The 25544-nt window shown below is 41.3% G+C and overlaps 1 protein-coding gene across 2 annotated transcripts in view; it reads left to right on the forward strand.

Annotated features, from left to right (window-relative positions):
* The window catches only part of LOC122564842 (olfactomedin-like protein 2A), a 64558-nt gene extending 46983 nt beyond the window's left edge, over positions 1-17575 (forward strand). The window contains exons 6-9 of one of the 2 annotated variants that reach the window (XM_043720175.1): positions 13937-14176; positions 15021-15203; positions 16009-16198; positions 17077-17575. In XM_043720175.1, the coding sequence (XP_043576110.1) occupies positions 13937-14176; positions 15021-15203; positions 16009-16198; positions 17077-17152 (689 nt within the window). In that variant the 3' untranslated portion in view covers positions 17153-17575. The other variant, XM_043720174.1, reaches the window with a different exon arrangement.
* Positions 17576-25544: the final 7969 nt, after the last annotated feature.

The following is a 25544-nucleotide window of genomic DNA, read 5'->3' on the forward strand; positions in this document are numbered from 1 at the left end:
TGCCAGGGTTGGAGGATTTGAGCTATAGGGAGAGGCTGAATAGACTGGAATGGTTTTCCCTCGAGCATCAGAGGCTGAGGGGCGACCTTATAGAGGTTTGAAAATTATGAGGGGCATGGATAGGATAAATAGGCAAAGCCTTTTCCCTGGGGTTGGGGAGTCCAGAACTAGCGGGCATAGGTTTAGGGTGAGAGGGGAAAGATATAAAGGAGACCTAAGGGACAACTTTTCCACGCAGAGGGTGGTACATGTATGGAATGAGCTGCCAGAGGATGTGGTGGAGGCTGGTACAATTGCAACATTTAAGAGGCATTTGGATGGGTATATGAATAGGAAGGGTTTGGAGGGATATGGGCCGGGTGCTGGCAGGTGGGACTAGGTTGGGTTGGGATATCTGGTCGGCATGGACAGGTTGGACCGAAGGGTCTGTTTTCATGCTTTACATCTCTATGACTCTAACACAATCTTCAACAGATTACTCTCGATTGGCATCTACATTCTACCCAGTCTTCTGATCCCATCCAATGGTAACACTGCACGTCAGATCCTAGAATGAAACACGCTTGATAGATCAAGGGCTGAATCTTAATTTCTTTTGCTATGCGTCAGTTTTGTCAAGTGTTTTGGAGGGCTTCACGTCATGATGTTTGGAGACGTTTATCACCTAAACTCATCTGATTTATTACCTACCCAACTCTTTGATGCCCCTCTCACAAATTCTAGCATCATTATATCATGTGCCATTTGCAAAACAACTCACCATTTCCTGGATATCCCAGATTTGACCAACATTCATGGTGCAGCACCATCTTTTAAAAAATGTTGTGCATCCAGACAAGAGCTGTCAGTCTGAAGCTGCCCTGCAAGGTTCCTGACATTGGCCCTGAACGTGGCAGACAATGGAAAGTTGGTGCCTCTCTTTCTGGGCACGGACATGATGATGGGGAGGAGGTGATACAGAGGCAGGATTCCTTTTCTCTCAGGCCAACAGAGGTCGCATTCTACTGCAACCACACCAACCTGGACCAAGGTTACCAACCTGGCCAGTGTAGTATCAACCATCTGAAGGAATGCACAGAATGTAGAAAGAAGATCAATGACCTTCTCCACTCTGCAAATGTAAGTGCCACTATCTTCTCGTTGATACCTCACACTCACTATCTCTGCTACTGTACCCACCATTTCCTGCAACATCTGCCTCATTCATTCTCAATCTCACTAACCTCTGATCCTGACTAGCTCTGAGTCTCCTCTGCACAGCTTACTAACCCCCTCTGGACATCTCCACACATACAGCAAAAGTAACAATGTACCACCGATCTTTCTCTCCCTCACCCACTATGTGCAGAGTTTCTTCTCTTTGACCACCCTGAGCAGCTGACTGACCAAGTCCAAACCCATGTACTAGTTTTTTTTGCAGTTGGTTACCATAGTGATTACTCACTGAAACAGATTAATAGGAGTCTGCAGATATTCTTTAACATTTAACATTTTTTCTAAACAAAAAAGGAGAAAAAAATACAAACAGCAAAGGCAAATTTCAAACTGCTGTTCAACATTGTCCTTTACTGTTAGTCAATTCCAGTGAAATTTCATTCTTATCTCAACTGTTTACATTTTTAAGTTAACACATTTCTCCCAGCTTCTTGTCCTCAGGCTGTAGAGGCATTTTCACGATGCTTTTCCAACTCCATTAGCAAAAATATTTCACAATACCTTTAACCCAAAATTCTTCATGAGAAAGCACATGAGCCGACTGATCACGTGATGCTGACACGGAGCCCAGTCCTCCACGCACATTGGACAAACAGGCAGAAAACTAGTCATCAGGATACATTAACATTAACTAGCCACAAAACAACATGACCCACTCTCACTAGTATTTTTACATACGGATGAGGAAGAACACTATTCGACTGGGACAACACATCCATCCTAGGACAAGCCAACAGAGACACGTACGAGAATTCATATACGAGAATTCATAAGCATGGCATTCCAACCAGAACTCTATCAACAAACACTGACTTAGATCCCATTTACCAACCCCTGAGAAAAAGAACAGGAAATGACGTCACCATAGGAAATGACGTCACAACAGGAAATGGCATCACCAACCCTAGGAAACTCAAACATATAAATAGAAAGCAGACTACACCACCAGTGCTTCATTCAGAGGCTCACTGAAGATGTTACCTAGTATGGTGATGAAACATCTGAAAATGAACCTTCCAGCTCAGCGAGCAAACCAACATCCAGGTTCAATTTGAAATTCACCTCTGCTATAATGAGATTCAAACCCATGTTCTTCAGACCATTAGTCTGGGTTTCTGGCTTACCAGTCTACTGACATGTCCATTGTGCCATCACCTCTGCCATATAACAGTTACACTATAATACAAAGTTAAATATTCTGTGTAATAGCATGTAAATGAAGGAACTCATTAGAATTCCTGCGAGGCAGACAATCGTCACTCTTCCCCAAGGCAATGACAGGGATGCAATAGGATCAGAGTAGAAACAGCCTAGTCTCAGACAGCAACCTCTAGAATGCCGGAATGAACCCCAATACACAGAATCCATAAGGACAGAACAGCATGGGGTTGTTAGTATGGTGTCAGGACCACAATAAAGCAGCTCAAAAAGGTAAGCATCAACTCTGGAATAATCATTGTGAAAGTGTGCAGAGAAAGACTATTTGGAATTAGATATATAGAATAAACTTCCACCATCAAGTTGTAAGTGATATTTAGTGACCACCATATTCAGTGACCATTCCTAATTTTGTTTTGAGAGAGTGATTAAAGATATTTTTGAAAATTATAGTTGCTCAATTGAATGTAATTGAAGCACATCATAACTGGAACTCCTTAATCAACACCCCTCATCTTCTGTTCTTGCAAATACCACATTTCCACACATCCACTAATTGATATAAATCATCCAAGCTGCACCTCACCTCCTGCCTTCCATCTTCCATTTGGAGCAAACTCCCTGAGCAAGATCTACCTGCATGCATGCTTTGGATCAAGGAATGAGAAACATAGGAAGTCACTAACAAGGCAAATCACATCAAATGGCAAACTTTTAAGTATCATTAAAAGAGTGGTCCTTGCTAAATAGATTCAGGTCAGGCCTGGGTCCCTGCATAGCCAACATCTCTCAGGTGGCTTCAGAACAAGTCCTTTATGCACTGAGGAGAGACAAACAAGGCTACCCAATAGTGAAGGGTAATGTGGGCTAGTCACTTTAAAATTAGCAAATTAGGAGGGTAACAATCAACTTCGCAGAATTGCATTAATAATAGTTTGAGGATCTGGTGAGAAGGTACAAAGCAACAAATGAACTAGGTTTCTGCATATTCCATTTAAACTCATGTACTCCACACTTGAAGCCATACCCTTGCAAAGAACCCAAAGAAAATTGACAAACTATTTTTCTAATGTGTAAAATATTTGTTAGTAAATCCTTGAAGCAGTTTATTCCTTAGATTTTGCTTATATGCATTATTCAACATTAAATGTCCAGATGACAGGGAACAAAAAATTTACTATTGATGGTAACAGAGAAGTCCTTTCAAGAAATTATAATGGTATATCCTTGGATTTAGCAATAGTCTAGTATATGTAGATTTGGCAACATATGCAAACAAATAGAATTCCGATCATACCGATTTTTTGTTTGGTTTTAATTTGGCATAAATGACAATGTCCACTGGAGTTAACTTGTTTAAAGTGTGAGATTTTTTCAAAGCATAAAATTATTTAAATTATGCAAACTTGTACCTTAAGTAAAAAGGTGTGCTATTCAGGAGAGAGGACTGATTATTTAGACTTAAAATGTAAAACAAAATGCAGTAAAATTCAGTTAAGGGTTTTCAAAACAAAGTGGTTAGCACATGTGCAAAAATGTCAATGACTATTTCGAAAAAGTTGTGATTTGTAGGTGGAACAAGGAGCATGCAGGGAACATAATGGTGTCAGGTGCCCACGCGCAGATTCGTTCAGGCTTAGGAACATCTGTCACTAGTAACTGACATCACTTGTGGATAAGCAGGTGACTGTTTTGATAACCATCTTTGCATTGATGCCAATCAATCTATTTTGAAATTGCATGGTTTTGCATTGTTACAAAACTCCATAGTAAACCTGACTGATTATTTGAAATGACATCAGAATGGGACTAAAAGACAACCAAAAAAAATTTTTTTTACAAATACAATTCAAGTATTTGATTAAACGTTTTGTTCCAAAAAAACTGATAAACATCGCTTTCTGACTTAATAAGACAGTGACTTTACTAATTTCAGGGAAATTCATAGAATCATGGAATCTCTACAGTGTAGAAGCAGTGTGGAGTCCACACTGATCCTCTGAAGAGCATCACAGCTAGACCCACCCACTTACCTTATCCCTGTAACCTTTTATTTTGCATGGCTAATCTACTTAGCCTGCACAAGTCTGGACCCAATTGGTAATTCAACATGGCCAATCAACATAACTGGCACATTTTTGGACTGTGGGAGGAAACCAGAGCACCCAAATGAAATGCACACAGACATGGGGAGAATGTGCATACTCTACACAAACAGTCACCCGAGTTTCAGATCAAACCTGGGTCCCTAGTGCTGTGAGGCAGCCATTTTAATCACCGAGTCACCATGCTACCCATTTATTACATATCATAAAAAATGAAAACAGAAAATGCTGAAAACAGCCTATGTGGAGTGAGAAACAAAATTAACTTTCAGAATGTTGACCATTCATCAGAATTGTAAATATACTTTTGTGATTTTGACTCCGTATATTTGTTTCACTCAAACATGCTATTTATCCTCTTGAAATAACTCTCCAGAGAGCTGGATTATAACCTGGTGTTGTGTGATTTTTAACTTTGTCAACCCCAGTCCAACACTGACACCTCCAAGTCATGTCTATAGAGACCGGTATCCTGTCACTAACTCACCCTTTATTTACAAATATATATATATATATTTCTTGTTTGAATCTTCATTCCAGTGTGAACAAAATACAGATAGTGCAAGAACAGGGAATAGAAAATAATACCTTTGATATTAGAAAAGATGTCATAAAGTTTAAAAAAATTGCTTATTGAGAATTTTGATATATGCCATTGCTGAACTCAGTAAATAATAATGTTTGAAGTTATTCTACAGGAAAGGGTATGCAGTCTACAAAATAATGTCATGCATTGCAGCATTGAGGTTGAACTACTTCTGAAGTGAGAATAATTCTGAGTACCAAAATAAGGAATGTAAATTCAGAATGACTTGCACCACATGTTTTCACTAAATGAATCTGGGGCTTAAATTTCTCCAAATTGAACAACCTGAATGATTTTGTAGTAAGGTTAATTTTCCAAGCATAACCACATTAATTTTGTTGCTATGATCACTAAGGTTTTCTTTCACTAGCTATGTTCCTACTCATGAATGAGCTTAACATATAACCTGTATAAATCACTCAGAGGCCTACTGACAATAAACCTAAGTCCAAATACAGCAAGACCTGGACAATATCCAGGCTTAGGATGAAAAGTGGCAAGGAATATTTGCAGACATAAATGCTAGACAATCACCATCTTCAACAACAGCCGGGAGATAAAGCCGAGCTTAGACCTAAGTTGAAGCCCAGCCTGGACTCATCTACTCGGTCTGTTTATTTTTTTCTCTCTTTCTCTGCTTTAAGAGGCCTGTAATGCTAAGCTTCTAATTTTATTTCTTTATTTTTCTAATTTATACCTAAGATTATATACCTAAGCACCTTTGTACCTAAGATGGCATAGGAAATGTCAACTTTGTACATTTCCACTATACTCTTATATCCCTGTACTTGAAAACGTGTCACAATAAAACCTCATTCTAATTCTAATGTTACTCAATTATAGGTTATAATAATACAATCTCCATTGCATTTCAAGAACTTGGAATATACTGGGTGTGATATAAACTTTATATCTTTCCATCAAAATCCACAAGGAGAAAAACAGACTAAAACTAAATAGCCCATGTTATAAGGCAGTAATGACAGCAAACCTGCTAGCTTTATTACTACTTTGAAACTGTCAGCAACCTTTGGAACTTTTTGCACATCAGAGGTATATGAGGTAATTAAGAAATTGATGTCAGTAATTCTACACTTCCCCAGAAGATGCCCAGTTGAAGTTCCTCCAGAATACAAAGTTAAAAATCACACAACACCACCTGATGAAGGAGCAGCGCTCCAAAAGCTAGTGCTTCTAGTTAAACTTGTTGGACTATAACCTGGTGTTGTGTGATTTTTAACTTTGTACACCCCTCCCCCCCAGACCAACACTGGCACCTCCAAATCATGACTCCAGAATACAAACATTGAGCTATCCAGAACTTAAGCTCTTGTTAGTCCTAATAACAAAAGCCCGAGGAAGTTATTTCTTGTTGAATGAGGTGCAACTGGGTTTTTAATAGTGAATAATAGTAATTATTGAAAATCCAGTTTCACTATTATCATTGGACTTTCAACAGCTTTGAAAATAAAACAGATTTCTAAAAAAGGGTCATTGGACCCAAAACATTAACTCTGTCCACAAGCACTGCCTGAACTGCTGAGTTTCTCCAGAAATCTCTGTTTTTATATCACTTTAAAATAATTATTTTTAATGTTTGATTTATGATGTCATAGATTCTCCCTGAATCCCATATGTATATTCCAATCATTTATTTTACTAACTGTAAAACTTAAAATTAAGAGTTTCGTGATTCAGTAATGTGTACTTCCTGGTTTATTGTCTACGAGAACAAAGCCATTGGTTGCTTATCCTGCTAAATATTGGGTGGCACTTTCTCATCCTATCTGGAACTGACATAATTGTAGCCCAGGTGGGATGAGACCCTTAAGTGATCATTAATTGATTTGCTCCAGAAATCTCTGTTTTTGTTGTGAAAGGCCTTAACTGGTATCTGTTCAGGAAGATCAGGCATGAAACCATGGGCCTACCTTACCAGAACATAATTTCTGGGGTAGCAGGAAGGACATGTGTATCTCCTCAGTGACAACCTGCCCAATTATTTGCTCCTCTTGCCACTGTTGCTACCACTTCTATTGAGGAAGAATTGCAACCACAGTCTTTTAAAGAATGTCAATTTTCCTTAGTTCTTTGCAAAAACTGATTTAAGATTAAATCCAGGTCAGGTCCCTGCTGCTACTTCTGTCCAAGAGACAAATCTCATTACAAAAGCATTAGATCACAAATATTAATTCAATGTTTGCTTACTTAAAGTTAATCCATTGAGGAAAGCAGAAATATTTCTGTACCATCATCACTTTAAATTTAATTTTCTTGATCCATTAAAAAAAATCAGCAAATTTAGAAGAACAGGAAGAAGTAGAATCAGTGGCAAGGGGCACGGCAGCAGAATAGATCAGCTCCTCTGTCTCAGATTCAGAGATCATCATACAGCAGTTTATTGTTACTTTGAACCACCAGTGAGCTACAATAATGTTACCAAAGCTGAGTGCTGTATTTATTCAAATATTAAAATATATTAAAGAAAGACCAATGATAAATGAAACATATTCTGCTGTCCATTTTGTGTGGAATCGTACTTATGCCAGTGAGACGTTAAATGAGTGAGACTTTAAAGGATTTTTAGCCCTTGTAAATTTTCATTATGACATTCAAATTTTTAATATTCATGCTTTTTTTTGTTGCTACTTTTAATATTTTCAGCATACTTTCATGATAATTTGTTCATGGAATCATAGAATCATATAGTGCAGGAGAGGCCCTTTGGCTTGGCCCAACAAGTCTGCACTGACATTTGATAAACATGTTTTTTTCTATTGGCATTTAATGTTTATGAAATATTAAATGATTTATGTACTAATATAACCAAATACAAAGCAAACAACAGTAAAATGAGAATACATTAACAAGAAATCATTGATAGATCAAGCAGTGACGCAGCTCAAAGTTTTAATGTTATTTTTTAATAAAGTTACAATTAATTGGGAGTGACAGGGACAATGTTTATAATCCCCCAAATACATCAGAGGTTGATTTAACTCCTAGTGAGTTTCCAGCAGGAAATTGCAATGCTGAGTTAATTTCCGATCTGCCCAGGAGCATCACAAGGCCACAACAGTTATAACCACAGCCCTCATTACTGTGCTGATGGTCTACCTCTTGCTTGCTTGTAGAAACTAGTCAGTTGAAATTAAATAGATCAGGGAGTGGGTATTGATAGAATGAAGTGGAGATCATCCGAAGAGATAATGTGGAATGGAGTTGAGGTGGAAAATCATCTATAATCTTATTGAATGGTAAAATGGATCTGACAAGACAAGTAGCTTTCGTCTAGTCTTATTTGTTATACAGGTAGATAACCCTTTATCTGAAATCCCGAAATCCGAAAAGCTCTGAAATCCGAAGGATTTCTCATGAAGTTTTTTTCTCATTAACAAGATTCTTTGGCGTGCAAACAGTTAACCCAACTCCACACCCAATCGATGTGTGTTACTCAGATGCAACGTGGAGGGGTGGTGTGGCCCAGCACTGGCAGGCCTCAATTCTGTCTGAGGGCCCATTTTACTCACAGTGAGTCTGCTGTTTGGTAAGATTTTTAAAAAAATTTCAGCATCAAACTTTCACTTATTCTGAAATTCAAAAAATTCAGAATTCCGAAAACTAGCTGGTCCCGAGCATTTCAGATAAAGGATTGTGCACCTGTATATTAATATTCTTATGTGGATGAGCTCCAACTATTCCCTGTGGCACCTAGAGAATATTCTTGCTTTCACTGGCCTTACATGAAGTAACTCCACTGAGACCCATATCTCATCATCAAGGCACTTTTATTTACATGTGAAAACTCCTTGACTGTGATCTATGTTACTCAGAATGAACAGAACCTCTGGCACTCTTGTTTATATCTGTCAGCCAGGGCTCCCTGATTGGATCAGATTAACAGCCCCAATTGGGGAACTCATATTCTGTGAGGTCTGCCTAGCTGACAATTTTAGAGTCACCACATCCTCTAAACTCGGGAATGTAGGCCTTTTCTTTCTCTTGTAGCCTCTCCTGGACTGTTTCACACATGATCTGGTTCCTATGACTTAGCCTCAGATACAGGCACAATGTCCGCACCTCGTGCGCCCAGGGTGTGTTGGGAGAAAGTCATGCTTTTCTTCAAGTTCTAAAGGCATTAAGACTGTGACATCTGCCATGTCCATCTCAGACTCTGAGGTTTCTTCACTAGATGGAAGGGAAGAGCACAGATTCCAACAGCCTTTCTGGCTGTGCAGAGGAGCTGGGTATATTTTGCTATCATGCTATTTGCAAGTTTGCAGCTTTCAAATGGTCCACTTGCTTGTTCAAGCTAACTTCACCTACCCAAACTTTGTATATCACAGGACCTGACCTTGCTTCAACCACGCCTCTTACCCATGCAGGGCCATTTCCCTGGTTTCGGCACCAAACCTCACCCCCTAAACACTCTCTCACATAGGGGAGTTTGTATACAGCATTGGCATTCCTGATGCCATTTCACCCTCGCCCCACCAGATCTGGGAAGATTAGACTTAACCTGATGCGGTATCTTCTCCCCATTAGCAACTCTACTGGAGCTGTCCCTGTAGTTACATGCTGGGTGGTCCGATAATCAAATAAGATCCAGGACAGTTTGTTTTAAGTGAAGCTGTAGGCTATTTCTTCGTCAGACTGTAGGCTTCGTCAGATATATGGAACAGTCCATCTTCTGCAGCTACACTGGCACCACCCCCAACCTTTTCCTCCGCTACATCGATGACTGTATCGGCGCTACCTTGTGCTCCCACGAGGAGGTTGAACAATTCATCCACTTTACTAACACCTTCCACCCCGACCTCAAATTCACCTGGACCGTCTCAGACTCCTCCCTCCCCTTCCTAGACCTCTCCATTTCTATCTCGGGCGACCGACTCAACACAGACATTTACTATAAACCGACCAACTCCCACAGCTACCTAAATTACAACTCCTCCCACCCTGCCCCCTGTAAAAATGCCATCCCATATTCCCAATTCCTTCGCCTCCGCCGCATCTGCGCCCAGGAGGACCAATTCCAATACTGAACAACCCAGATGGCCTCCTTCTTCAAAGACCGCAATTTCCCCTCTGACGTGGTTGATGATGCTGAACATCACATCTCTTCCACATCCCACTCCTCTGCCCTTGAACCCTGCCCCTCCAATCGCCACCAGGACAGAACCCCACTGGTCCTCACCTACCACCCCACCAACCTCCTTCATCATTTCCGCCACCTCCAAAACAGACCCAACCACCAAGGATATATTTCCCTCCCCTCCCCTATCAACGTTCCGGAAAGACCACTCCCTCTGCGACTCCCTCGTCAGGTCCACACCCCCCACAAACCCAACTTCCAGTCCCTGCAGCCGCAAGAAATGCAAAACTTGCGCCCACACCTCCCCCTCATTTCCCTCCAAGGCCCCAAGGGATCCTTCCATATCCATCACAAATTCACCTGCACCTCCACACACATCATTTACTGCATCCACTGCACCCAATGTAGCCTCCTCTGCATTGGAGATACAGGCCGCCTACTTGCGGAACGTTTTAGAGAACACCTCTGGGACACCCGCACCAACCAACCCAACCGCCCTGTGGCTGAAGCACCGCCTTCTTGACCTGCAATCTTCTTCCTGACCTCTCCGCCCCCACCCCCTCTCCGGCCTATCACCCTCACCTTAACCTCCTTCCACCTATCGCATTCCAAACGTCCCTCCCCCAAGTCCCTCCTCCCTACCTTTTATCTTAGCCTGTTGGACACACTTTCCTCATTCCTGAAGAAGGGCTTATGCCCGAAACGTTGATTCTCCTGCTCCTTGGATGCTGCCTGACCTGCTGCGTTTTTCCAGCAACACATTTTTCAGTTCTGATCTCCAGCATTTGCAGTCCTCACTTTCTCCTAGGCTATTTCTTTAAGCCTGCCTTTAAAGCTTGGACAGTTCTTTCTGCCAGACCATTGGATGATGGATAGTATGGAGCTGTATTTGGCTTTGTTTTGGGGTTTTGCTGTGGGCTTAACTAGAGGTCTTCTGGTTATGATTTGTTTTGAATGAGGCTATGCAATTTCTTTCACTCAAGTATTATTCCCCAAACTCATTTGGCCTGTTGAGGTTATCTATTTCCATTGGCATACTTTGTTACTCATATGCTCCACTTGTCTCATTTTCTAATGACAAGCCTGTTGTAGTACCTGTTTGAAGTCCAGTTGGGCTTCAGGTAGTAAGCACTCTTGCATGGTCACAACATTAATCCCACATACCAAACAGTCTCTTAGCATCTCAAAATGGTTAAATCAAAGTCACATGCGTCTGCCTGTCATCTTAACCCTCTCAAAAATCCCAATATGGATTCCCCTGGTTCTGTAAAACTGATAGTTTCTCAGAATTAGAGGAGGCTTGGGTTGTAATATTCCTTTACTAAATCTGTCAACGCTTGAAAGTTTTTAGTATCTGGTGCCTCAGGTTATTAGACTCCTAATAACCAAAAACCTGTGGGTCCACAAGTTGTCAGGTGAATTACTTGTTGCTTTTCATCTGCTTCAATGTCATGTGCCTGGAAAAAATAATGCATTCTTTCCATATACTGGACCCAATCTGCGACAGCAGGATGGACAGAGTCTAGCTTCTCAAATAACAACATGATGCCAGAAATGCTTATCCTAACTCAAAGACAACTGTGGCAAGTGAATTTCTGCAGGAGCATATTTGTTTCTCTTGTTGCTACTGAAATAATTCACAAAGGCCAGTATCCCATCACAAAGTCATCCTTTATTTACACATGCATAGTACTTGACTCAAGTCTGGCTTCCTCAGAGTCAGCTCTCAAAATGAACAGGATGTCTGACACTCATGTTTATTTTTTTTTTCTTTCTTTTTTTCTTTTTTTTTCCTTTTTTTTTTGATAGGCAAAGTGGCCAGTGACAAGCAGTGCCCTTCACTCTCCTGGTTATACTTTTTTTCTTTTTTTTTATATTAACCCCCACACTACCACATAAGTGCGGTAGTGCTTATTTTTTCCCCAGCACCCATGGTCTGTGTGTGTAGGTGTGAGACACAGTGAAAGACACAATGTGCACGAATCATTATTCAATTTCCACCACCAGGAAGATAGGAAAACACCCGGGTGGCCAGTGACAAACACTGCCCTTCACATCAAAGGGCAGTGCTGTGTGATCAAAACAGTGAAGGGGAGGGTAAGGACTAAATCCAAATAGAGTTGGAGGGAGAAATAATGCACTCCACTCCCTGCGGCGCCCACCTCTCCCTGAACAACCCCAGGGTGTTGGTGGACATCGCGTGCTCCTTCTCCAAGGACACCCGGGCCCTAACATAACCACGGAAGAGGGGCAGGCAGTCAGCCCTAATGACCCCCTCCACGGCCCGCTGCCTCGACCTGTTGATGGCCAGTTTGGCCAACACTCATGTTTATTTTTTTTTTACTTCTTACAGTGAAAACCCCTGTTTATCTTTTTTTCTTCTTTCTTTTTTCTTTCTCCTGTTTATTTATTTATTTATTTTTATTAACCCCCACACTACCACCTAAGTGCGGTAGTGCTTATTTTATCCCCAGCACCCTGAACAACTCCAGGGTGTTGGTGGACATCGCGTGCTCCTTCTCCAAGGACACCCGGGCCCTAACGTAACCACGGAAGAGGGGCAGGCAGTCAGCCCTAATGACCCCCTCCACGGACCGCTGCCTCGACCTGTTGATGGCCAGTTTGGCCAATACTCATGTTTATATCTGTCAGCCAGGGCTCCCTGATTGGATCAGATAAACAGCCTCAATCGGGGAACTGATACTCTATGAAGTCCACCTGACTGAACTCATTACAATCACTATATTGCACATTATCATTTTTTTTAATCTAACTCCTCAATTTATAATTTTTCACAGTGTTTTTCATTTAAAATTGATAATGATGCTATCAGCATCCATATGGTATATACTCTGCTGGTTTCAGGTGAGTGGCTTTGCCACTTGCTCAGAAGGCCATGTCAGTAACTTTGGAAGAGGACAGACTTGCATCTTACTTTTAAAGGTTCAGAGAATAAAATCACAGCGAATTCTAGACCATGATCGACAATTTTTGTTCATGGATTTCTATAGCTCAGACATCGTATGCTGGAATATGCCCAGGACAGATTACACTGAAACTGCTGAAGCAACTTTCAGATAGGAATTTTAACTGAGAGAAAGGACAGGATTTTACTGTAGACTTTTGAACCCCAAAGTTGGGACAAAATAAGATTGCTCGCAGTGGGATCCAATTAATAATTTTACTGAAGCCTGCCATCTCAGGTACATAAAACTCCTCTCCAAAGAGATGTGTTCAACCATTGCTATAAGGTAGTATCAAATTCATTAAGGCAGAGGGACAGTGTGCATAATCCTTCATATTTTCAAAACTTGTTTTTCTTTCTCAAGATCTAAGTATAGATCAGAAATATGCAAAGAGAATAATTCAAATTTATAGTACAGAAAAAAAATCAAGGCTTTGCTTTTCAGGGGAAAATAGACCGAATTATGAAAGGCAGTCCTCTATAAAACAAAATTTAAAAATTCAGTATTACAGATAATATAAATGGAATTTGGTTGAAGCCAATGTAAATCAGTGACACCAGCTATACCAAAAGTTTACTGTGTTTTCACACATTTACTCTAAGAGACAGAAAATCAGTGTTAAATATTAAAATAGAAAACCTCAAGTATCTTTAGAATTAAAATGAAAATAATTTACTATGTTAAACAAAGCATCTCTGAATAGTAACAATAGAAAGAAATAAGTGCTCTTAAGTTTGTATAATTCAAAGTGATACTTTGTTTATTACATTTTGAAATTAAGTCACATTCTTATATTTTAAACAACGTCCAGATAATTCATTGAAAGGAACTTCACGTTCTGAGGATCAGAAATCAAGAACAGCAGAAAAAACTCAGATTTCTCATGATTTTGAAGTAGTTGACAAGAGCACAAGCAATATAACAGCTACTCCATTCTCTGTCACCAGTCGTGCCACGGCTACTGCTACTGCAACCACAAGCTCTGGCTCCATAGATGCTATCATGCTCACCAACAAGGAGGCAAGCACTCGATCTCCTGGTCCAAATAAAGGTATATTTATGTTGTGCAAAGGAATTTTTGCCTTTTACCTTTTATTGATTTGAATGCAATCTTATGCAAGATTTCCAAGGCACCAGCCAAACCACCCTCTCAAGAAAATAGTATAATTCAATAATTTGAATTCATGCAGCTCCTTTAACATAGTAAAATGCCCCAAGGAGCTTCACAGAAGTATAATCAGACAATAATAACACTTATTCAAATATTAACCATATTTTTAATCACACATCAAAATTTAACCATTAGATATTGTTTACTGTTTTTGTATTTATTTATTAGCAGAAACTGCTAGCTTTTTAATTAACAAAATAATTATCTGTAGTTAGGTTTCATTCATCGGTTTTCTTTCTTTCTTGGTCATCCTGTACAATACAACATGCCAAGTTGAGATGTCAAGAAGACAAAGTAAATGTTCCTCTGAACTCAACAGTAAGAGATGATGAGGTTAATATTGATGGCCTTGCCTCAGCTTTCCCTCCATCCATTTAAAACAACAAACATGGTGTGCACTTCTTTCTATCCCACCCCACTTCTTTCTATCCCACCCCACGGATTGTTGAGAATTCAATATGGAGAATAATAAGGGCAAAATTAGTGTTGCATTGCTCTATACTGCTGAATTTTGTTGAAGTGTACTGCTGAAGTATAAACAAATATGTTGTCAAAATTTTCAGATTTAAGGATTTATGCTCTTTCACATTTATCAAATTAAAAAAATTTGTAAGCAGTATCATATAAATGTATAGAGTGCACCAAGCCACTGCAGAACGTCACACTTTCTTTAGTTCAAGCAGTATATGGTACTCACACATAGTGCTCTTGTTTTTATTTAAAGTCAAAGGTGAGTGTTATGGAACTTTATCAATGATTGAACCTCCTGAGAAACATCACAGTTATGGCCGCAATGAGGGTGCCTGGATGAAAGATCCTATAGCAAAAGATGACAGGATCTACGTGACAAACTATTACTATGGAAACAACCTGGTAGAATTCAGGAACCTTGACAATTTTAAACAAGGTGAGATATAACATGCTTTACAAATCAGCAGAGAAGTGAAATTGGAACATTATATATAGTGATGATCCTCAAATTTTCTGCATGTTACTTTAAGATATATTACATTTGTTAAAAATTGATACTTTACCCAATAGATCACCAATCAAATTATATTCAATATTGCACCTAACTCTTTTCAACATTTTCCCACATTTGAATTCAGCTTATTTATATATGCTAATGTTTCTAAATTCAAATTATTAGACATGCATTCTTCAAGGAGCAGTATCCCCTATATATCAAAGGGCTGATTCAATTCTGGTTAGAAGGAGTCTGAATTACTTTTAGGGGTGGTACGGTGGCTCAGTGGTTAGCACAGCTGCCTCACAGCAGCAGGGACCTGGGTTCAGTTCCTGCCTTGAGCAACTGTCTGTGTAGCATTTGCACATTCTCCCCATGTCTGCATGGATTTCCTCCAGATGCTCTGGTTTCCTCCCACAATCCAAAGATGTGGAGGCCAGGTGAATTGGTCATGCTAAATTGCCCATGGTGTTAGGTGCATTAGTCGGCTGTAAATATAGGAAAGGGGAATGGGTCTGGGTGGATTACTCCTTGAAAGGTTGGTGTGGACTTGTTGGGCCAAATGGCCTGTTTCCACACTCTAGGGGATCCAATCTTAAATATTGATGTAACAATGAACATCCCAATTTGGCTTTATCCAACTCCATATAATGGAAAGGATTTGCTTTTTAAATCTAGATGTAATTTGATTTTAAATGACTTCACTAATCAGTAGGTTTAACATTTGCATCTTCTTTTCCTCTAGGCCGTTGGAGTAATCTGTACAAGCTTCCTTATAACTGGATTGGAACAGGACATGTTGTTTATAATGGGTCATTCTATTACAATAGGGCTTTTACCAGAAATATCATTAAATATGACATTAAGCAGCGGTATGTAGCAGCCTGGACTCTTCTTCATGATGTGGTATATGAAGATACAACACCATGGAAATGGCGAGGACATTCGGACATTGACTTTGCTGTTGATGAAAGTGGCCTGTGGGTTATTTACCCTGCCTTCTATTATGAATACACCCAGAACGAAATCATAGTCATCAGTAAATTAGATCCTATTGATCTTTCAATGAAAAAGGAAACAACTTGGAAAACAGACCTCAAACGTAATTCTTATGGCAACTGTTTCATTATTTGTGGTGTTTTGTATGCAGTAGACACTTATAATGAAAAGGAAGGCCAAGTGTCCTATGCATATGATACTCACACAAACACTGAAATAAATCCAAAGTTGCCTTTCATCAATGATTACACCTACACGACACAGATTGACTATAATCCTAAAGAGAAAGTTCTGTATGCTTGGGATAATGGTAATCAAGTCACTTATAAGATTATTTTTGCATTTTGAGTTGATACAGAAGCTCAACCTATCACAAAGCACTTTGCCTAATTTTGATTATTTACAAAGAATGGGAATTTGCACTTCGGCTAGTAGAGAAATATCTATGGCAACTCTTGTCTTATAGCTTTATGAATAAGAATACTTGTGTAAAATGTATTAAAAATATTGCTGATCATTGTAGACAAGTGCTATGTAAGATATAAGCATTTTCCCTTCATTTTATGTCATTCCAACATCATCTAATATTTACTGACAAACGATAAAACAGCAAAGCTTCTTTCTCCACATGACGATCTCAGATGTCAATAAGGAGGAACTGCATTTCAAATTCTCATGTAAATTTCTTCAGAACTAGCACAGTGGATTAATGCATCCTTGAAACCTCACCAACATGGGGTTCACTTCATAAAATTCTCTCAGTAACATTCATGTTAAGTATCAACAGCTTGATTATATTTGTAGAGTGTATAATTATCTTCCCTGAAAACACTAAAAATGTTTACAATAGTTTAGGAATTAGTTGTAATTACACCTCCCCCCCCAAATGAGACTACACTAATATTATATTGTGTGATAACGTGCATTGTTGTATAATCCTGTTAAGCAATTTTCTGGATAAAGTATAAATCTAGAGGCCAGTTCCTTTGATTCAAAAACATGCAAAAATCTTGTATCAATGTAAACTGCCTGAGTAAATTGTGCAAGTGGACATTAAGTAAAGGATTCATACAGGTAATAATCTGTTTCAGTACAAAGAATAGATTTTCAGGTAGTGCAATAAATATATCAATATAACTTTATAAAAGCTATGTCAGAATACCTTTAGAATATGATTTTTACAACACCGTTGAGCCTGAGCATTGCACCAACTAATCTGGAAAGAAATTAAGTACAAGCAGGACATTTTGTAGATCAAAGCAGTATTGCTTAGTCCAGACTTTGTGGTAATAAATTGATATGAATAACCAAAATCTGTTGTTTTGCCTTAACCACCACTTACACCATTTTACTCCCAATTCATTAATTTATACCAGCTACTTTGATTCAGAACTGCAATTTAGTTGAAGATCTTATGTTGTAGTTTGAAATTTTGTATACTGATCTAGTAATTTGCTTTTTGTTTAACCCAGAGCTTATCTTTTTATTGTATGGAGATCATATACATTTGAAAACAGATGGTACTGACAACCCAAAGTATTTCATCAATAATGCCTCTGGAACCAGAGTTCAACCTCCACTTACGTGCTTACAGAGTGGGCTCCTCTCCACTGGGGAGATAAAATATGGACTGAGTAACTGCTTTGCAGGACGCACACGTTCTGTCTGAAGAAATTGGCTCCAAGCCTCCAGTGCCTGCCATTTCAACAAACCACAGTGTTCGTGGCCATAATGTCTATCAACTTTAAGTCTTGGGTATGCTGCAGTTCTCCAATGAGGCTTAACATAAGAATCTAATTTTCTATTTGGGGACTTTGCAGCCTTCAGGCTCAATACCTAATTCAATAATTCTAGGATCTGAACACCTTCTTCCATGTCTGTTAACCATTGCACACGCCTGACTCTGTCATGACATGGGTTCTTTCATCATAGCCAACCAATTTTCACCTTTCCTTTCTCCCCAGTTCACTATTACCATCCCTTTGTCCTTGTCTCTGCTGTTCTTTCTGTCTGGGCTCCATCTCCATCTATTGTTTACTCCCCTCTCACACCCCACACATCTCTCACCCCCCAACCAAACTCCTGTTTTCAGCATATATATATTTATATATCACTCACAACTACCATCAGTTCTGAAGAAGGGTCACTGTAACCGAAATGTTAACTCGTCTATCTCTCCACAGATGCTGTCATACCTGGAGTCATAGAGTCATACAGCGCAGAAACAGGCCCTTCAGCCTAACTACCCAAGCCAACCATATTTCCTAAACTGAATGAGTCCCATTTGCCTGCGTTTGGCCCATATCCCTTGAAACTGTTGCTAACCATGTACATGCCTAAATGTCTTCTAAATATTTTAACAGTACATACTCTACCACTTCCTCTGGCAGCTCATTCCATATTTGCATCCCTCTGTTTGAATAAGTTATCCCTCAAGTTCCTTTTAAATCTTTCCCATCTCATCTTAAACCTATGTCCTCCAGTTTTGGACTCCCCAACCTGCAGAAAAGACCTTGTCTGTGCCCCTCTGATTTTATAAACCTCTATAAGGTCATTTCTCACCCTCCTATGCTCCAGGGAAAAAAGTTCCAGTCTATCCAGCTTCTCCTTATAACTCAAACCTTCCAATCTCGGTAACATCCTTGTAAATCTATTTTGCACCCTTTCCAGATTAATAACATTCCTTCTATATCAGGATGACCAGAATTATACACACTACTCAAAATGTGGCCTCACCGATATCTTGTATAGCTGTAACACAATGTCACAACTCCTATACTCAATGCTCTGACCAATGAAAGCAAGTGTGCCAAATGTCTTCTTCACCACTCTATCTACCACTTTCTAGGAATTATGTACTTGCACCCCTTGGTCTCTGTGTTCAACAACACTCCCCAGAGCCCGACCATTAACTGTGTGAATCTTGCCCTGATTTGTCAAAACAAAATGCAACACCTCACATTTATCTGAATTAAACTCCACCTGCCATTCCTTGATCCATTGGCTCAGTCGATCAAGACCCTGTTGTATTCTTAGATAACGTTCTGCGCTGTTGGTTGTATCACCAATTGTGGTGTTATCTGCAAACATCCTAACCATGTCTCCTATATTCTTATCCAAATCACTTATATAAACAGTGGACCCAGCACTGATCCTTGGAGCACACCGCTGGTCACAGGCCTCCAATCTGAACAACAACCCTCTTCCAACACCCACTGTCTCCTACTGTCCAGCAAATTTTGTATCCAATTGGCTAGCTCTCCCTGCATCCCATGTGATCTAACCTTACTAATGAGTATACTGTGTGGAACCTTGTTGAAGGCCTTGCTAAAGTCCAAGTAGACAAAGTCTACCACTCTGCCTTCATCTATCTTCTTGGTGACTTCTCAAAAATTTGAATCAAATCTGTGAGTTACAATTTCCCACACACAATGCCATGCTGACTATCTCTAATCAGTCCTTACCTTTTGAAATGCTTGTGGATCCTATCTCTCAGAATCCCCTCCAACACCTTACCCACCACTGATGTTAGGTTCACCAATCTGTAGGTTCTTGACTTTTCCTTGCAGTCTTTCTTAAATAATGGCACAACATTAATCAGCCTCAAGCCTTCTGGTACCTCACCCCTGGCCGACAATGACACAAAAATATCTGCTAGGGGCCCCACAACTTCTTCCCTAGCTTCCCACAAAAGAAACGTTTCTGTTAGATTTCCAGCATTTTTTTATCTTCATACACGGCATAAATACAATTCATGATGAATTATGAAATATAATTTTATTCCACTTGTGATGATGACCATATTTATAACTTTGCTTCTGATGTACAGGTCATCTTTATTATACAAATCTCATCTCAAAGTTATCCTCTATCCTTTGTATGTCTTTTAATTCTCATATACATTTCCTTAAATGAGTATTGAATGAACAAATTGTTTTTAATATGTAGATTTCATAAATACTTGTGAATAGGTCTCACCAAATCAAATGAGTGGTCAATGACAGTAAAATAGTCTTATAGTCCTAAAGTCATAGAGATGTAAAGCATGGAAGCAGACCCTTCAGTCAAACCTGTCCATGCCAACCAGATATCCCAACCGATCTAGTCCCACTTGTCAGCAGCTGGCCCATATCCCTCCAAACCCTTCCTGTTCATATACCCATCCAGATTCCTTTTAAATGTTGCAATTGTACCAGCCTCCACCACTTCCTTTGGCTGCTCATTCCACACACGTACCACCCTCTGTGTGAAAACATTGTCCCTTAGGTCTCTTTTATATCTTTCTCCCCTCACCCTAAACCCATGCCCTCTAGTTCTGGACTCGCCCACCCCAGGAAAGAGACATTGTCTATTTACCCCATCAATGCCCCTCATGATTTTATAAACCTCTGTAAGGTCACCCCTCAGATCCAGGGAAAACAGTCCCAGCCTATTCAACCTCTCCCTATAGCTCAAATCCTCCAACCCAGGCAACATCCTTGTAAATCCTTTCTGAACCCTTTTAAGTTTTGCAATATCCTTCTGATAGGAAGGAGATCAGAATTGCACGCAATATTCCAACAGTGTCCTGTACAGCTGCAACATGACCTCCCAACTCCTGAACTCAATACTCTGACTGATAAAGAAAAGCATACCAAATGCCTTCTTTGTTATCTTATCTACCTGCGACTCTACTTTCAAGGTGCTATGAACCTGCACTCCAAGATCTCTTAGTTCAGCAACACTCACTGGGACCTTACCATTAAGTGTACAAGTCCTGCTAAGATTTGCTTTCCCAAAATGCAGCACCTCACATTTATCTGAATTAAACTCCAACTGCCACTTCTCAACCCATTGCCCCATCTAATCAAGATCCCCTTGTAATCTGAGGTACCTTCTTCGCTGTCCACCACACCTCCAATTTTGGTGACATCTGCAAACTTACTAACCAAACCTCTTATCCTCACATCCAAATCATTTATGTAAATGACAAAAAGTAGTAGACCCACCACCGATCTGTGTGGCACTCCCCTGGTCACAGGCCTCCATTCTGAAAAACAACCCTCTGTCTTCTACCTTTGATCCAGTTCTGTATCCAAATGGCTAGTTCTCCCTGTATTCCATGAGATCTAACCTTGCTAACCAGTCTCCCATGGGTAATCTTGTCGAATGCCTTACTGAAGTCCATATAGATCACATCTACCACTCAGCCCTCATCAATCCTCTTTGTTACTTCTTCAAAAAACGTAATTAAGTTTGTGAGACATAATTTCCCATGCAAGAAGGCATGTTGACTATCCCTGATCAGTCCTTGCCTTTCCAAATACATGTACATCCTGTCCCTCAGGATTCCCTCCAACAACTTGCCCACCACCAAAGTCAGGCTCACTGGTCTAAAGTTCCCTGGCTTGTCCTTACCACCTTTCTTAAACAGTAGAATAATGGTCTGTTCATGATTTGCAAGATAATTTGGTAATTGCTTTTTTCAAAGTGGACCACATCACAGAAGCCTCTGCAACAAACTCAGTGGGCTCAGGCAGTTTTTTCAGGGTACAGTAATGTGGTGTGAATTACATTACAATCAAGAGTAAAACCTAATCAATAGGAGGACAATCAGACATCCGGTAGCAGCAATCAGTCCGTGATTGAGTTTGGAGATCCCAATCCTCGGTGAGAGTAGGTGCTAATGTTTCTCATCCTGGCATCAATGGGTTTCCATTGTGGCTAGTCCACAAGTAAGGTACCATGGTGCCTTTCAGTCTGAGCATCCTTTGTGGAGTTCCAGTATGTGTGAGGAGTGAGGCTGCCCTTAAGGCTTTGGGAGCAATTGTGCTTACTGAGGGCTAGTAGGTCTATAGTCAGGCTATCTCGGGAAATGTATTCCCTAGTCTGGAAGTGGCTTGAGTCATCCCCTGTTTGCTGCCTAGTGTCTTAGTTAGCCTGATGGTCAAGACTGAGGCACTCTGGATAGTTTCTGTTGTGGTTTAGGCAGACATGGTTCCTTATGTTCTTTGTGGCCATGCTGTGGATGGGCAGGGAAGCGGATTTTCTCCCACAATGATAATTTCTGTCTAATTTATCTATTGAATCTGGAGTGGAACTTATGAATTAACTGTTTTCTTGGTTATAAAAAATTAAATATTAAACTGAAAACACCGGAAAAGTATCGAATATTACTAATGCTGTTATTGCTCATTTGAAGATTTATCCAATCATTGCCAATAATTGGGGATTTTGGAAGCTTACAACTGTTTGAAACAAAATAATGTAATATTGTCATGAATTTATAACTTCTATAGGTTCAGAACTTTTTGAGGGCAAAATAATCTACTTTTAAGCTTCAAAATTGGTTCAAATTTTAATTAATATTAAATATTCAGGGAATGTTGCTCATGCTATTCATTGGCAGCTTTGACTTGGAGGTGCCGGTGTTGGACTGGGTTGGATAAAGTTAAAAATCAACTTGGCAGAAATGGGTACTGCAGATGCTGGAGATTAGAATCAAGATTAGAGTGGTGCTGGAAAGGCACAGCAGGTCAGGCAGCATCTGAAGAGTAGGAAAGTTGATATTTCGGGCAAAAGCCACTCATCAGGAATGAGGCTGGGAGCCTTGGGAGTGAAGAGATAAATAGGAGGGGGTGAGGCTGGGGAGAAGGCAGATGAGAGTGCAATAGGTAGATGGAGGTGGGGGTGAAGGTGATAGGTCAAGGAGGAGAGTGGAGTGGATTGGTGGGAAGGAAGATTGACAGGTGGGATAGGTCATGAGGACAGAGCCGAACTGGAAGGTTGGAACTAGGATAAGGTGGTAGGGGAGGGGAAATGAGGAAACTGGTGAAGTCCACATTGATGCCATGAGGTTGAAGGGTCCCAAGGCGGAAAATGAGGCGTTCTTCTTCCAGGTGTCAGGTGGTGAGGGAGTGGTAGTATTGGAGGCCCAGGACCTGCATGACCTCGGCAGAGTGGGAGGGGGAGTTGAAATGTACGGCCACGGGGTGGTGGGGTTGGTTGGTGAGGATGACCCAGAGATGTTCTCTGAAATGCTCTGCGAGAATGCATCCCATTTCCCCAATATAGAGGAGACAGCATCATGAGTAACGGATATAATAAATTACATGTGTGGAAATGCAGGTAAAACTTTGATAGATGTAGAAGGGTCCTTTGGGTCCTTGGACGAATGTGAGAGGGAAGTGTGGGCACAGGTTTTGTAATTCCTGCGGTGGCAGGGGAAGGTGCCGGGAGGGGAGGTTGTTGAGGGGCGTGAACTTGACCAGGTAGTCGCGGAGGGAATGGTCTTTTCAGAAAGCGGATAGGGTTGGGGAGGGAAATATATCTCTGGTGGTGGGGTCCATTTGGAGGTGGCAGAAATGATGGCAGAAGATGCAATTTATACGGAGGTTGAGGTGGAAGATGAGGACCGGGAGGTTCTGTCCTTGTTGCGATTGGAGGGGTGGGGTTCAAAGGCAGAATTGCGAGATGTGGATGAGATGCGTTGGAGGGCATCTTCAACCACGTGGGAGGGGAAATTGCGATCTTTAAAGAAGGAGGCCATCTGGTGTGTTCTGTGGTGGGACGGGTCCTCTGGACAGCAGATGCAGTGGAAGTGGAGAAATTGGGAATCGGGAACGTATTTTTGCAGGAGGTTGGGTGGGAGGAGGTGTAATCCAGGTAGTTGTGGGAGTCGGTGGGTTTGTAAAAAATATCAGTGTTGAGTCGATCATCGTTGATGGAGATGGATACGTCCAGGAAGGGGAGGGAGGTGTCAAAGATGGTCCAGGTGAATTTAAGGTCGGGGTGGAATGTGTTGGTGAAGTTGATGAACTGTTCAACTTCCTTGTGGGAGCACGAAGTGGCACCGATGCTGTCATCAATGTAGCAGAGATAAGGTGGGGAGTGGTGCCAGTATAGCCCCTGAAAATGGATTGTTCTATGTAGCCAACGAAGAGACAGACATAGCTGGGGCCCATGCGGGTGCCCATGGCTACGCCTTTCGTCTGAAGGAAGTGGGAGGATTCGAAGGAGAAGATGTTGAGGGTGAGGACCAGTTCAGCCAAATGAATAAGAGTATCAATGGAAGGATACTGGTGGGGACTTCGGTAGAGGAAGAAACAGAGGGCTTGAAGGCCCTGGTCATGGCGGATGGAGGTGTAGAGGGACTTGTTGTCCATGGTGAAGATAAGGCATTGGGGGCCAGGGAAACTGAAGTTTTGGAGGTGGTGGAGGGCGTGGGTGGTGTCCCGAACGTATGTGGGGTGTTCCTGAACCAGAGGGGATAGGACAGTGTAGAGGTAGGTGGAGATGAATTCGGTGGGGCAGGAGCAGGCTGAGACGATGGGTCGGCCAGGGCAGTCAGGCTTGTGGATCTTGGGTAGGAGGTAGAATCAGGCGGTGTGAGGTTCCCTAACTATGAGGCTGGAAGCTGTGGGTGGGAAATCCCCTCAGGTGATGAGGATGTGTATGGTCTGGGAGATGATGATTTGGTGATGGGGGGGGTGAGATCATGGTCGAGGGGGCGGTAGGTGTCTTCAAGTTGGCATCTGGCTTCGGCAGTGTAGAAGTCAGTGCGTCAAACTACCACTGCACACCCCTTGTCCGCTGGTTTGATGGTGAGGTTGGGTTTGGAGCAGAGGGACTGGAGGACTGCGCATTGTGAAGGTGAGAGGTTGGAGTGGGGGAGGCAGGGTGCTCCCACGAGGAGGTTTAGCAATTCATCAACTTCACCAACACATTCCACCCTGACCTTAAATTCACCTGGACCACCTCTGACACCTCCCTTCCCTTCTCCATCCACGAGGACCGACTCAACACTGACATTTTTTATAAACCCACCAACTCCCCCAGCTACTTGGATTACACCTCCTCCCACCCTACCTCCTGCAAAACTGCTATCCTGTATTCCTAATTCCTCCACCACCGCTGCATCTGCTGTCAGGAGGACCAGTTCCACCACAGAACACACCAGATGGCATCCTTCTTTAAAGATCGCAATTTCCCCTCCCATATGGTTGAAGATGCCCTCCAACGCATCTCATCCATGACCCGTACCTCTGCCCTCGAACCTCACCCTGCCAATCGCAACAAGGACAGAGCCCCCTGGTTCTCACCTTCCATCACACTAACCTTCGCATGAAACGCATCATCCGCCGACATTTCTGCTACCTCCAAATGGACCCCACCACCAGAGATATATTTCCCTCCCCACCCCTATCCACAAAGACCATTCCCTCTGCAACTACCTGGTCAAGTCCACGTCCCCCAACAGCCCCACCCTCCCCTCCTGGCACCTTCCCCTGCCACCGCAGGAAT

The sequence above is a fragment of the Chiloscyllium plagiosum genome, chromosome 30 (genome assembly GCF_004010195.1).
Source record: "Chiloscyllium plagiosum isolate BGI_BamShark_2017 chromosome 30, ASM401019v2, whole genome shotgun sequence".
In the NCBI taxonomy this organism is placed as follows: Eukaryota; Metazoa; Chordata; class Chondrichthyes; order Orectolobiformes; family Hemiscylliidae; genus Chiloscyllium; species Chiloscyllium plagiosum.